Here is a 13477-nt window from a genome sequence, read left to right on the forward strand (position 1 = left end):
GACAGTTTCGAGAGCGAGGAGGAGGCAAAGGAGGTGTCTTGCCAAGTCAGAATGATCCACGCCATAGGAGGGTTTGACATTCGCAATTGGCAGTCAAACAGGGAAGCGGTTTTGAATATACTAGGGTCAGAAACTTCGCAGGAGAACAAGAACCTGAATCTGGAAAACGCAGAAGGATTGGAACGGGTTTTGGGACTTCTATGGGTTCCAAGGTATGATATGCTCCGATTTTCGACTGTCTTGAAAGACGAGTTACAGGTGATGATATTGCGTTGTGCTCGCCCTACGAAAAGGCAAGTACTTAAGTGCTTGATGAGTTTTTTTGATCCTCTTGGTTTGCTGGCTATGTTTACTGTGCGCGGCAAAATTCTACTTCAGAATATTTGGAGATCAGGAATTAGCTGGGTGATCAAGTAAACGATCAAACTAATGATCGTTGGCTAAATTGTATCAGCCAACTCAAAAACATACATAATTTCGAAATTCCTCGCTGTTATTTCCGAGATGCTTCCATTAATCGATATCAGCACACCGAACTGCATATCTTTGTAGATGCCAGCGAAGAGGCATATGCTGCTGTGGCCTATCTCCGGACGATTAACACCGAAGGTGAACCAGAGTGTACGCTGGTTTCGGCGAAAACAAAGGCCGCACCACTAAAACCGATGTCGATCCCGCGCCTAGAGCTGCAGGCGGCCGTCCTTGGAGTGCGCTTGAAGCGTTGTATTATTGAAGGACATACTATTCCCATTTCGAGATGCGTTTTTTGGTCCGATTCCAGCACAGTTCTTGCTTGGATCCGAGCAGATCATCGTCGTTACAAGCAATTTGTTGCCTTCCGTATCGGCGAAATCCTTGATTCTACAGAAGTGAACGAATGGCGGTGGGTACCATCCAAGCTCAACCCGGCGGATGCTGCGACGAAGTGGGGAAAGGGACCGCAATTTGACATGAAAGGCTCGTGGTTTAAAGGACCAGATTTCCTTAAAGATGATGAAGAAAGGTGGCCAAAGTGCCATATACTTGCACCGACTACGGAGGAAGAAATGCGGTCCCTTCATCTGCATCATGGAATAGCACTACCCATTAAGGTGATTGATGTCGGAAGATTTTCGAAATGGAATCGTATTCTACGTACAATGAGCTACGTTTACCGCTATCTTGGGAATTTGCATCTAAAAGTGAAAGGCCAGGCTCCGATTTCTGGGCATCTTACTCAGGACGAAATGAGAAAGGCTGAGATCTCGTTAATTAGAATGGTACAGTGGGAGACCTTTCCCGACGAACTGGTCACACTCACCCAAAATTCGAAGGTTCCGTTGGAAGAGCGAAAGCCGATCGAAAAAAGCAGTGCCATCTACCAGGAATCACCAATGATAGACGAATTCGGAATTCTTCGCATCGATGGTCGAATAAAGTCAGCCGAAAGTGCACCATATTCTGCTAAATTTCCCATCATTCTCCCCAAACAACATGAATTAACAAAATTAATCATCAACCATTATCACCATATCTATCGACACGCCAATTCAGAAATCGTATTTAATGAATTGCGACAACGATACTATGTACCCCAACTACGGGCCGCAGTGAAGAGGGTAGCTAGAGATTGTCAATGGTGCAAAATATCAAAAACTCGTCCAAAGGTTCCGATGATGGCTCCTCTCCCGGGTGCACGACTGGCGTCATTTGTCCGTCCGTTCAGTTACGTGGGCCTTGATCTTTTTGGCCCCCTGCTCGTGAAGGTGGGAAGAAGTCAGGCTAAGAGATGGGTGGCATTGTTTACATGTTTGACCATAAGAGCAGTCCACGTCGAACTAGTTCATAGTCTAACTACAGAAGCCTGTGTGATGAGTGTCCGTCGCTTCGTCAGCCGGAGGGGTGCACCCGTAGAGATTCACTCCGACAACGGCACTAACTTTCAAGGAGCAAGCCGCTTGCTGCAGGATCAGATTAGCAAACTCAATGAAGAGTTAGCAGCCACGTTTACAAATTTAGCGACGAGATGGATGTTTATACCACCAGGTGCACCTCACATGGGTGGGCCCTGGGAGCGGATGGTACGATCGGTAAAAACAGCGATGTTAGCGGCTAATTCGGTCCGAACCCTGGATGACGAAGCTCTGTTAACGTTGGCAGTCGAAGCTGAAGGAATTGTCAACTCGAGACCGCTAACGTACCTCCTGTTGGACTCCGAAGAACAGGAAGCTCTCACTCCTAATCACTTCCTTCTTGGAAGTTCCAGCGGAGCAAAGCAACCAGTAGTGGAACCTATAACCACAACAGCAGCACTCCGAAGTTCCTGGAATCAAATTCAACAACAAGTGGATACTTTCTGGCATCGATGGGTGCGCGAGTATCTGCCAACACTCACACGACGTACGAAGTGGTTCGGCGATGTGAAACCGATCGCAGTGGGGGACTTGGTGTTCGTGGTGGATGATGTTAGAAGGAACGGTTGGATCCGGGGACGTGTGCAACATGTAGTGACGGGGCAAGATGGTCGAGTGAGACAGGCTGTGGTACAAACTAGTAAAGGTCTTATGCGTCGTCCAGTATCGAAGCTGGCACTGTTGGAGGTTTCTCAAACCAGTAAAACTGAACCCGGAACTGCCGGTACCCAGTGTTACGAGGGGGAGGATGTTGGATACTGGGCGCCCTGTCCGATCACTCGTAAATGCACCACGAGGGTTTAGATTGTCAGGTGCTGTCTCGGTTGACGTCCTACAAGCGGAAGCGGACAACTGTCATCATTCTCGTTGGAAACCAGAACGGAGTGGAGTTAAAACGTGTAGTAATAATTTATTAACGCATTTTTTCCATATAAACTAAATTTGTTTCTACTTATAGTTAAATTGATTACTACTAAACTACTAAAACTAAATTGATTATAACCTAAAACTTACTTGCTACACTAAATTTGTAAGTACATATTGTTGAAGATTAAAACTTATTGAGCTAATTAAAATATATTATAGCTTAAAGCTATTCGCACAAATTAACCTGGATTTTATTGCGATTGCTAAAAAGAGTTAGTGTGCGGCAAACATCATTCGCCGTCCGGAACAGTCGTATTAGTACGATTCGCCAAATAAGCTACTTGAACTCCGGGTAGCAAATTATAAGGAGCATTGCTTGTATTTTAATAAATCGGTAACGTTCACTTCTCTATCATGCCGATATGGTATGTGGTCGAAATTAGTACGTGAAAAGCATATGGTGAATGTTCTGGATTTTTTATATGATCGAGTGTAAAAAAACAATGGTTATGTTAGATATTATACTAGATAATGGGTATTGTGTTGCCCATTGAATCTCATTAAAAGTCGTTTTTTCGAGGACAATGTACGTATGATAGTATTGTTGCCATATGGCACACATTTATGCGGGATGCATTCCATGTAGTCTTCGTCCGATTTGACGGTCCTGGCACAGTGATCGCATGTAGTTTCCTTAGGGCGCGTTCATCCGAGAATACCGAAATTCAGATATAGATGGCAGTATATTTACACGTGCGTATGAAACTTTGCACACATGTGAAATCTTATCCATGTACATGAAACGACTGTCAATATTCTGAACAGCGAAATAACAACTATTAGGTCAAATGCCTCCAAACCAACAACCAGCAGCACCAATGAAGAAGCAAATGCCGATGAAGGCAAATCTACAAACAATGACCCATAAGAAGAAGAAACAAATAAGAGTATCTAACCGTGAACAGCAAGAAAGCAGTACCGTTGCCGACATGGACGTGAACGACAACGCGAGAAGAATATGTTCTACTTCTTGTAAAAACCTGTTTAAATCCACCTACTGGTGCGCTTGTGCCTTTCTCATTTGTCCAAATTACGATTCCATGTTCAATAAAATGATGGAAATGTATATTACATATTCAGTACGATTTGCACATACATACAATGGATCGACAGCCAAGATCTTGAGATACTATGTGTCGACACTGAAACATCGCTTGAAACCAGCGGAGAATCAAGGAGAAAGATCCGGGGGGGGGGTCCGGACCAGGGTTACCATATTCACAGATTTTTGGCATTTCGATAAAAATTTCACAGATTTTTGGAAATATTGCGATTTTTCACAGATTTTTTGGAAATTTATCACAGATTTTTTTTTCTATTTTAGTCATCATAGATGGTAAAAAGATTTTTTTGCCCGAAACACAGATTTCAATGTGGCATCCCTGGGCCGGACTCTGTTGAAAACTTTTTACCTTGTTAAGAAATTTTAAACTAGTTTTAATTTTAAAGTAGCAACCCCTCATTGCATACTCCTACCTAAGCCCTTATAGGTCACAAAATTAGACGATTTTTAGACTGATTGCATAACCTTTCTATATGAGAAAGGCAAAAATGTGCCAAAGTCCAAAAAAGTCAATTTCTGTCAAAAAATTTTTTTCGAGATTTCATCAAATCTCAATGTTTCATGCATTTTAAAGTCATTTGGCATCAAAAATGCAAATTCGATTTTGAAATTTTCCCTTATTACCCCCTTTGAGAATTTTTCATTTCAGTTTATACGGAAATTTGCTGTATGGTCGCATTCTTCAACCTGTAACTCCGGAACCGGAAGTCCAATCAATAAAAAATTATATAGCAGCCGATGGGAAGGTTGTACCTTTCATTTGAGACAAAGTTTGTGCAAATCGGTTCAGCCCTCTCTAAGAAACAGAGGTGACATTTTTTCCACATACACAGACATTTTCTGAACTCGACGAACTGAGTCGAATGGCATATGACACTCGGCCCTCCGGGTCGGGATTAGGTTGACGATTTTTAGTGTGATTGCATAACCTTTCTATATGAGAAAGGCAAAACATAAAAGATCAGTTATGCTAATGCGTTGAGCAGTGTCAAATAAACTGATAAGAACACAAAACACTTTCTTGGCCTTAAATGAAAGCGGAAAGTTCATTCTTTATGAACCCCAAGTGTTAGCAATGCTTAAACACGTTGGTTCGGTATCTAGACTTTCAAATTTGGAGCAGACACTGTTGGTAGGACTACCCGATCAGAATATAATAACAAGTTTATAACAGTATGCAATTTTCGTAGTAAGCTGTGTTATAAATCTGTTCTCGTTAGTAGTTAAGGTTGCACAGAGAAAGCGCAAAATTCGCAAACGAAAAAAGCAGTTTTTTTCCACACCGTATGTCAGATCTTCATAAAAATCAATCAGCAGTACTGTAACAACATTCTACATACGCTGATTGATTTTTATGAAGATCTGACATACGGTGTGGAAAAAAACTGCTTTTTTCGTTTGCGAATTTTGCGCTTTCTCTGTGCAACCTTAAAATAACAGAAAATTATAACTAGTAACAGCGCGAGATATAGTTTTTAAATGTTTTGTTATGTGTTTCTGATTGGGTAGTAATAGACTCAAGGGTTCGTTGGGGTCATTTTTCTTCTTGTCACTATAATGTACTGAATAGGACAATTATTTTTTATTTATGCTAATCACTGAGTGTTATCCGTTAAATATGTATCTTAAAGATGTATAAGGAATAGTGTGTTGTTTCTTCTGTCTGTGAAAAATAATTGATAATATGATTTAAGCTAGAAGTTAGTCGACTGATAGCGTAAAAATAGTCTCATCACCCTACATTTCAGAACATTAAAGGCAATACATGACTAACCAGACTAGTCACTTATGAATCAACCGATGTCTCTGACGTGTGAAATGGAGGTACCACCGATTGTACAATTCACAGATAACGCTTGTTGTTCGCTAACTTGATTCGGTCGGATTGTGTTAGTCAAGGCTACACTGAAATTAGCAGTAATGAAAAATGTGCTAAAACTGTACAAACTCATCTTCTTTTCTTATTATTTATGTTTCTTGTTATTTCACTCGCGTGCTTCAAGTCATGATACCAGAATGCATATCATTAATTGATTTCGCTCCCTTTATTCTATAATTCATGAACCTGACATTTATTTCAGAAGCAAATTATCGATTTTCTTCTTAGAGAATGGTATCTCGAGGCATACCTCTCATGAACAATAGCACAAAAGCTCAATTTGATTTATTTTGATGGAAAAATTTAAAGATTGTAATAAATATGTTTTAATTTATTTCAATGATCTCTAGTAAAAGGAATCTTTGAGTAATAGACTGGATATTTCATCCTAAATTTTAAAAAGTTTCAAACAAAAAATATCAAAACACAACCAGGAATCAGTCGATCGTAGCTAATAGCCCTCTGTCCTACTTGAGGCAAGGACATAAAACCTCCCTTTCCCCCAAGTAGCATAACATTCTTTAGTAGGGTAGACGATCCCTTATTCATCTCATTAGTCAAGATGGAGGAACAAATTCGTTGACAACTCGGCTCACATTGATTGGATTGCGTTCAAAATATGTATCAAAATCTTTGCTGGAAAATGTAAAATACTAGCGTTTGAGCAAAGCGAAGAATCGAGTACTTACAACGCACCTTTATTCATCCTCCTGTTTGAAATAATGTCTTCAATAGGGATGGCAGATACCGCTCTAACTAATGTGCTCAAAAGGGTGGAATGAATAGAGGTGCTAAGATGAATTAGAGCACAGTAACCCTACATCAGGTGGCATAGAAATGGGTGACCAAGTTCTCTGTTTTGTTTTGTTAAGGTTTCCTACGGGTGCGGCATTTGTCTGTTCTGCAAAGCGTTCGCTACGTGCGAAAGTATTGTTTGAAATATTTTCAATGTGATACCACGCGCAAGGTGACCGAAATTGATAATGTTATATTTGGGGTTTCTCGTTGCATTAGTCACCTTCACACGCAAGAGATAAGACGAGAGAGACAATTTAGCGAAGGAATTTTTTCTATTTTATGTTAGTAGGTATTACAATATCTTTTCTAGATTCAGTAGTATTTAAACAATTGTAAAGTTGTGTTATCCAACTTCTGATATTTCAAAAAAGTGTTGACAAATATTTAGAATTTAATACGTTTAATTTCAAGGAAAATATTGAATTCTTGAAAAAGTTGTACTAGAAATTTTTTTAAAAATCAATATTTTTATTGATCTACAGTAAGCCAAACGGTTGGGTGCAGCAGATGTTCACATTTTCAATACTGTCGCAACGTTTCTTAGATAAATCCCGAGCGTACTGATAACTTGAAAGGCGTTTTTTTCACGAAACTTTTTGAGATGGCCGTAAATGTAACTTAGACAAAACTTTTTGGCTCGCTTTGAATTTTTTTTTCATTCATTCAGAATTTTTTCCGACGATTGTTTAGTTTTCAAGATATAATAAAGTACTGATTTTAATGACATTTTCAGTGTATTAAAAAGTATGGCAAATCGCATCACTTGCCATCGTTCAAAGCAACAGGACTATTCGTTGTAGTACACTAAGGATTTTTTACACGTTTTTTGCACGGTTTTTTTCACGGTTTTTGCCATTAACACGATTTTTCCTTCCAAGTCCTTTTAAAGGCAAAAGACAAGTTTTTTTGATTGATCAAGTTTTTTTTTGCACGGATTTTGCAATCAGCACGGTTTTTCGCAAAAATATTCTTTTTAAAGGTCAAAAATTAAGTCTTTTTAAATGCAAAAGATTTAGACGATTTCTCAAAAAGTTTTTTTTTGGGCGGATTTCGCAATTAACACGGTTTAGCAAAAATATTCGAAGTCCTGTTGAAGGCGAAAGACTTAGACGATTTTTGATCAAGTTTTCCCTGTCCATGTCTGAAGCCATTTGGAAAATCAAGATGGAGACTTCCGCGACGCCATCAATATGGGTATTTTTGGAACGGGATTGATGAGTGGACGTCAGATATCGATGTTTCAGGCCATTTTGAAAACCAAAATGGCGACTTCCGGTTCAGTGGAATTCTTAAAAATCCTATCAATATGGGTATTTTTTGAACAAGAATGTTGATTGGACGTCAGATATCGATGTTAGGGGTCATTTTGAAAACCAAGACATTTTTGATAAAACTCCGAAATCACTCCTTTTCCTAAAATCTCCTCCCCAACGTTGAGGGGTTTCACGGTATTGCAAACATCATCAGGCATATTGCATGCATCAACGTTAAAGAACAACTGCTTTAAGATGGTTATTGCATTACGCCTCGATAGTGGTGCATCGAGGAGACCGAGAGGGCTTATGCGTCTTTTTCATGTTCTATGTTTCTTCATACTATGCACCAGCGCATACAAACGCTCAACCACTGGTCTGTGCGCGGTGATGTGGCCGACTGGCGGGTCGACGTGTATTGACTTTTGCTGTGTGCCGTGTTTGCAAATATTGTTCCACAATTTGATGGCGGTATTCGTGAACGGGGCTCACAGTGGGAGTCATTGTGTGTCCATTTATCGGTCGAATTCGTCATCGTGTATATACTAATTAGATTAATTTAATAATTGAATTAACTTAATAAATACATAAGTAGAAACCTATTAGTTGTCGCTTTGTAATAATCGTAGTTTTCGTACTAGTAGGATGCAGAACTGGCATATATGATAGAATAGTGGCTAAAACTTCTGGTGATCAATTTGTGCATTTGGTTTTATTCATTTGGGAAAGTCGGATTGAATAAATTAGGGTACAATGAATTTACCGACGCACGTGAGTCATCCATTCCCGGCCAGCATAGCATGATGAAAGTCTTACAGCATGCAATTGTCGTTAATGGTAAATATACAACATTTGCTGCATTTAGACGAGTTAGATTGCATGTTACAGGTGTTTTACTATTCTACTTCATTAGTCTGTACTTTTGCACATCTATTAGTTTGCTTTTCTGTTACTGATGTATACCAAAATATAAAATATCGGTCAATTTATACAATTCTAATCAAGCTCTTTGCATCTTTTTTCTACACGGAAAACCGATTCATCGCAATTTCAACTAAAAATTAGTTGAGTTTTTGGTTTCGTCTACTTGATATTTGGGCGAACTAAGTTTTTGTTGAAAACAATAATCCAACGCTGTTGGTTTGATGCTGTCAGTTTCAGTCTGGACACGAACGTTCAAGCCTAGCACAAAACTTGAAAAGCTTACCTGAGCTAAAGCTTGTAACGCTTGTCTCAGCTTGTAACGCTTGTTTTAGTCGAGACACAATTACATATGCCGTTACACTACCATTTCAGCCAAGACACAAACGACTGTGATTCAACTAATCTCATTGCTGAATTAAACTGTTTCATAGTAAAAAACAACATAGGATATTTTAAATGTTTTGTTTCACACACTCACTCCGTATGCCAGTAATTCACACGTAAATATAATATAGAGTTTCTCATAATGTTATCTTTCTATGGACTGCACTCTTGAATGAGACGAAATAGCCAAAGGAATTTGAGAATTGTTGGTAATTGATTGATGATTTCAATTTCAGATGAAAGGTATAATTTTTATTTCTTTTCTATTTAGTTAGTCAGCACTTCAAAAAAACTTCATACTTATTCCACATCTAGTTTGGAATCTCAAAAGATGAAAAATAATTATCATATTGCATATTACAAAATTTGTTAATAATTGAAATTTGACTATATAAACGACTAAATCCCTCTCGCAGGTTGATGGGATTGACGGTATTGTAAACATCATCAAGCCACAATAGATTCAATAGAGTTATCTAAATATAAGGACCTTCGCTCTTTTTAGTTTTTATTTGCACCAAGTTCTACTACTAGAGGTTAATTAGTTCTCATGTTAATAATCCACCAAACATTATGATTACTGAGGATTTGATTTATATAAGAAGCCCGCTTCAAGATGTTGATTACAATACGCCTCGATAGTGGTGTGTCGAGGAGGCCGGGAGGGCTGATATGAGCCTTTTATCTGTTCTATACCTTTCCTCTATTTACCAGCTCATAACCAACAATCAACCAGTAACAAATAGATAATTGAGAAAGGATGTGCTATGTGTGCTGATTGGCTATTCAAGTATTAGTAGTGTTTGAAGTACTAATGTATGTCTTTCATGTGATGATCATAACTTCAGCTGTATCTTGTACCTGTCTAATCTATTACGACTCTCATATATTGTCTTTTATTTCTTCTTTTCGAGTCCTATACTGCCATTATACACCCGCCTTCAGCTGGGTCAACAAAGATGGTGATAGTGAACGTCTTAACACTCACACATTCTCAAACGCGGTCTCAGCGGGAACCTACAAAAATGCCATCGTGCACGCGATTACGAATCGGTCACGTCCGAAAGTCTATCCTTGATCCTAGAAGACTAGGTCCATGCCTTCAGCTGGACCAATTAAGAAAATACGCCCATACCTATTAGACAACACGTCTCATGGCGACATAACCGGAACCCTATCGATATAAACGATCCCACTCTCTGCCAGAATTCAAACCGCGCACTGAAAATTTAATATCAGACTCACGGTTCGCGCAACCATTCAAGAACACACGTTACAAATTCACGTCAGCGCACAAACGTTAGAGCCCCTCGCGATTTTCCAAGCAACCTACGCCCACGAACTAGCAAACGTGATTACACCCCGGTGATAAGGTGAAAATCTCAGCACTCATAAACTTAGCAACACGATCTCAAGCGTCAACCTACAAACTCCCGCGCTCGCGCCATCATGAATCGGGATCGTCCGGAAGTCTCTATCCTCGGTACCAACAATCTAGGTTCTTGTTAATTAATAAAAAAAATAATAAAATTGAAAAATAACTACCATATCCACTAGACAAAACGTTCCATGGCGACATGACCGGAAACTCTAGTGATATGGGGTAACTCTCTCCCTGTCAGAATGTGATCCGTACACCGAAAACTAAAGATCAGAATGACGGACCGCGAATATATGAATGGCCGCAGGGTTTCAAAATCGAATTTATACACGCGAAGTCACATACGCGCGAGCACACGCGACAAACACGTCAACATACGAACGCTTAAGCCCTTCGCGATCATCTACGCACACCTATGCCCGAGATCGCGTAAACTTGATAACACTCCGGCAATTGTGTGAACGTTTTAGTACTTACGACGTTACAAACGCGGTCTCAAACGCGAACCCGCAAACGCGCGCGATCATGAATCGGTCACGTCCGGAAATCTTTAGCCTTCATTCTAGCAATTTAGGTACATACATTCAGTTGGACCAATCAAAAAAAAATAAAGCTCATATCCACTAGACCACGCGTTCTACGGCGACATGAATGGGAATTCTAATGATATGTAAGAACCCACTTTCTTCTGGAATCTGAACCGTACACCAAAAATCAAAATTAAGTATCAGATTCACGGTCCGCACGCGATCATTCTAGAACACACGCGAATATGCGAAAGGCACACGGTTATGAAATAGAATGTATACACGCGAAGTTCATACACGTTAGCACACGCGACATACAAACGCGCACGCGACATACAAACGCACACGCGGCATACAAACGCACACGCGATCGAACGCGTTAACGTACAAATGCTCGAACCCTTCGCAATGATACATGGGATCGCGAGTCTCTACGTCCGCACATACCTGAACCGTACAATGAATATCACATTCAGAATCACGACCCGCTACAATTGGCCTAATGCAGTAATTTATTGGGCGACATTGCCTGTCTCGTCTGCAAATTGTAGTATGTGATTCTGACGGGGAGCCCTTCCGAGAACCTAGCCCTACAGCTCCAGTAGGACAACTCTCGAAAAAAAAAAATGAAATTTGACTATACAAACGACTAAATCCGAAATGGAATGATTTTGACAAATTTCAACAATACTTTCAACTTTCAGTATACATGTATTGAAAAAAAATGTCAATCAAAATCTTTCTTTTATTGAAATGTTTTTTAAAGCAAAACTAGGTAAAACCAAAATGAGGTCAGTTGAATTTCTGTTGTTTGTGTGTGTGTTGGCAGTTGCGCTCACGCTAAAACAAGCTTTCCAAGCTGAGACAACTACCTACCTGCATAACCGTTATGTGTGTATGAACATAGTTGCTGTCGCTACCTTGATGTATTTCAGTAAGGTGTGCATCTTGGCTATTTTGCTGTCATTTCGTATGATGTGCGTCTTGAATCGAAATCAATAATAATTTTGAATAACTATTATTTGAGAAGCTCGAAAAATTAAGGGAAAATTTGGTTACGTTTTCCATTTTTCTGCTAAAATCAACTAAATGGGAAAACAAGAATTTGTTTTGTTATTTTCTTCATCGAATGGTTTTCAGTGTACTATACACTATCTATACTCATATAGGTACAAACGCTCGGGGCCGTCGCGATAACACAAACCTGGCCACAAACGCGACCATGCAATTGCAATAATTCACACATACATACGCCCGCGATTACATGAAAAAACCCGGTAGTTAGGTAAACGTAGCATCTTTAAACTTCCAAACGCAGTCTCAAACATTAACCCATCACTCGCGCGATCACGAAACGGTCACGTCCGGAAGTCTTACCTCGGTCCTAGCAGTCTGGACTAATGTCTTCAGTTGAACCAATCATAAGAGTGATGCTCATATTCACTAAACAACACGTTCCATAGTGACATGACCTGGAACTCTAGTGATATGGAAGATCTCAGTCTCTTTTAGCATCTTAGCCGTACACCAAAAATAAAGGATTAGATTCACGGTCCGCGCGAGATTATCCAAGAACACACGCAAATACAGGTATACCTCGATTTAACATACTCACGATTTAACATACCCTCGATTTAACATATTTCGATTTAACGTAATTTTTGCCTCGATTTAACATACATGCAATATTTTTTAATTTTTTTCCATTATCAATGTTACTAAAACGAAATTTTAAGAATCAATATCAATTTTATTCTATGATCCGCTTCCAATGCTTAAAGAAACATAATTTATTTTCGTTTTTTCGCTAGATTATGTTTAAGATTCTGAGGTACAAAAACATTCTTATTTTGATACCGCACAACAAAATGAATACACGAAGTTGTGGTTCATGTTATTTCCTGATAATAGTTTTATAGGTTTTTATGTGTAAGCTAAAAATAGATAACTGGAAAGATATGGTTGATGGAATGTATAGGGCGATGACGAGATATTGGCGGACGGTGAGTCCAACTAATATGCATTGGGGCTGTAGCGGTTATTACGAAACTGTTGGAAATTTGAAATGAAGTCATGACAGTTCCTCGATGGTGGAGTGGAGATGGTCGGGTTTCATTTTTTTCGAACCCGAACCCGACCCGAACCCGAGCGCCTGAAAATTTAAAAACCCGAACCCGACCCGAGCCCGAAATATAAAATTTGAAAAACCCGAACCCGAACATTTTAAAACTTAAAAACCCGAACCCGACCCGTACCCGAGAATGAAAATTTTGTAAAACCCGAACCCGACCCGACCCGAGAATACTAAAATTTGAAAACCCGAACCCGAAAATTTAAAATTTGAGAAGCCCGATCCGAATCTAACTTGCTAATACGGAGAATCAACCAAAGATCTTGAAGATTTTTAATTCAAGGCACCCGAGTTGGACCCTTGACTCATCTAAGAATA

General features: G+C 39.5%; 2 protein-coding genes across 7 annotated transcripts in view; both read left to right on the forward strand.

The window, feature by feature from the left end:
• Positions 1 to 13477, forward strand: part of LOC131692957 (unconventional myosin-Va) — an 82697-nt gene that overhangs the window by 31408 nt on the left and 37812 nt on the right. The window lies entirely within an intron of this gene.
• LOC131692959 (uncharacterized) lies at positions 641 to 3054 on the forward strand. Of its 3 annotated transcripts, XM_058980393.1 has the most exons (3): positions 641 to 2789; positions 2851 to 2922; positions 2979 to 3054. In XM_058980393.1, exon 1 carries the CDS (start codon positions 666 to 668, stop codon positions 2694 to 2696), a length of 2031 nt encoding a protein of 676 aa, XP_058836376.1. In that variant the 5' UTR covers positions 641 to 665; the 3' UTR covers positions 2697 to 2789; positions 2851 to 2922; positions 2979 to 3054. The 3 variants fall into 3 exon arrangements, with proteins under 3 accessions (XP_058836376.1, XP_058836375.1, XP_058836377.1); XM_058980392.1 differs by having other exon boundaries at positions 641 to 2922; positions 2979 to 3052; XM_058980394.1 differs by lacking the exon at positions 2979 to 3054 and having other exon boundaries at positions 641 to 2794; positions 2851 to 2867.

Source organism: Topomyia yanbarensis, chromosome 3 (genome assembly GCF_030247195.1).
Source record: "Topomyia yanbarensis strain Yona2022 chromosome 3, ASM3024719v1, whole genome shotgun sequence".
Classification (NCBI taxonomy): Eukaryota; Metazoa; Arthropoda; class Insecta; order Diptera; family Culicidae; genus Topomyia; species Topomyia yanbarensis.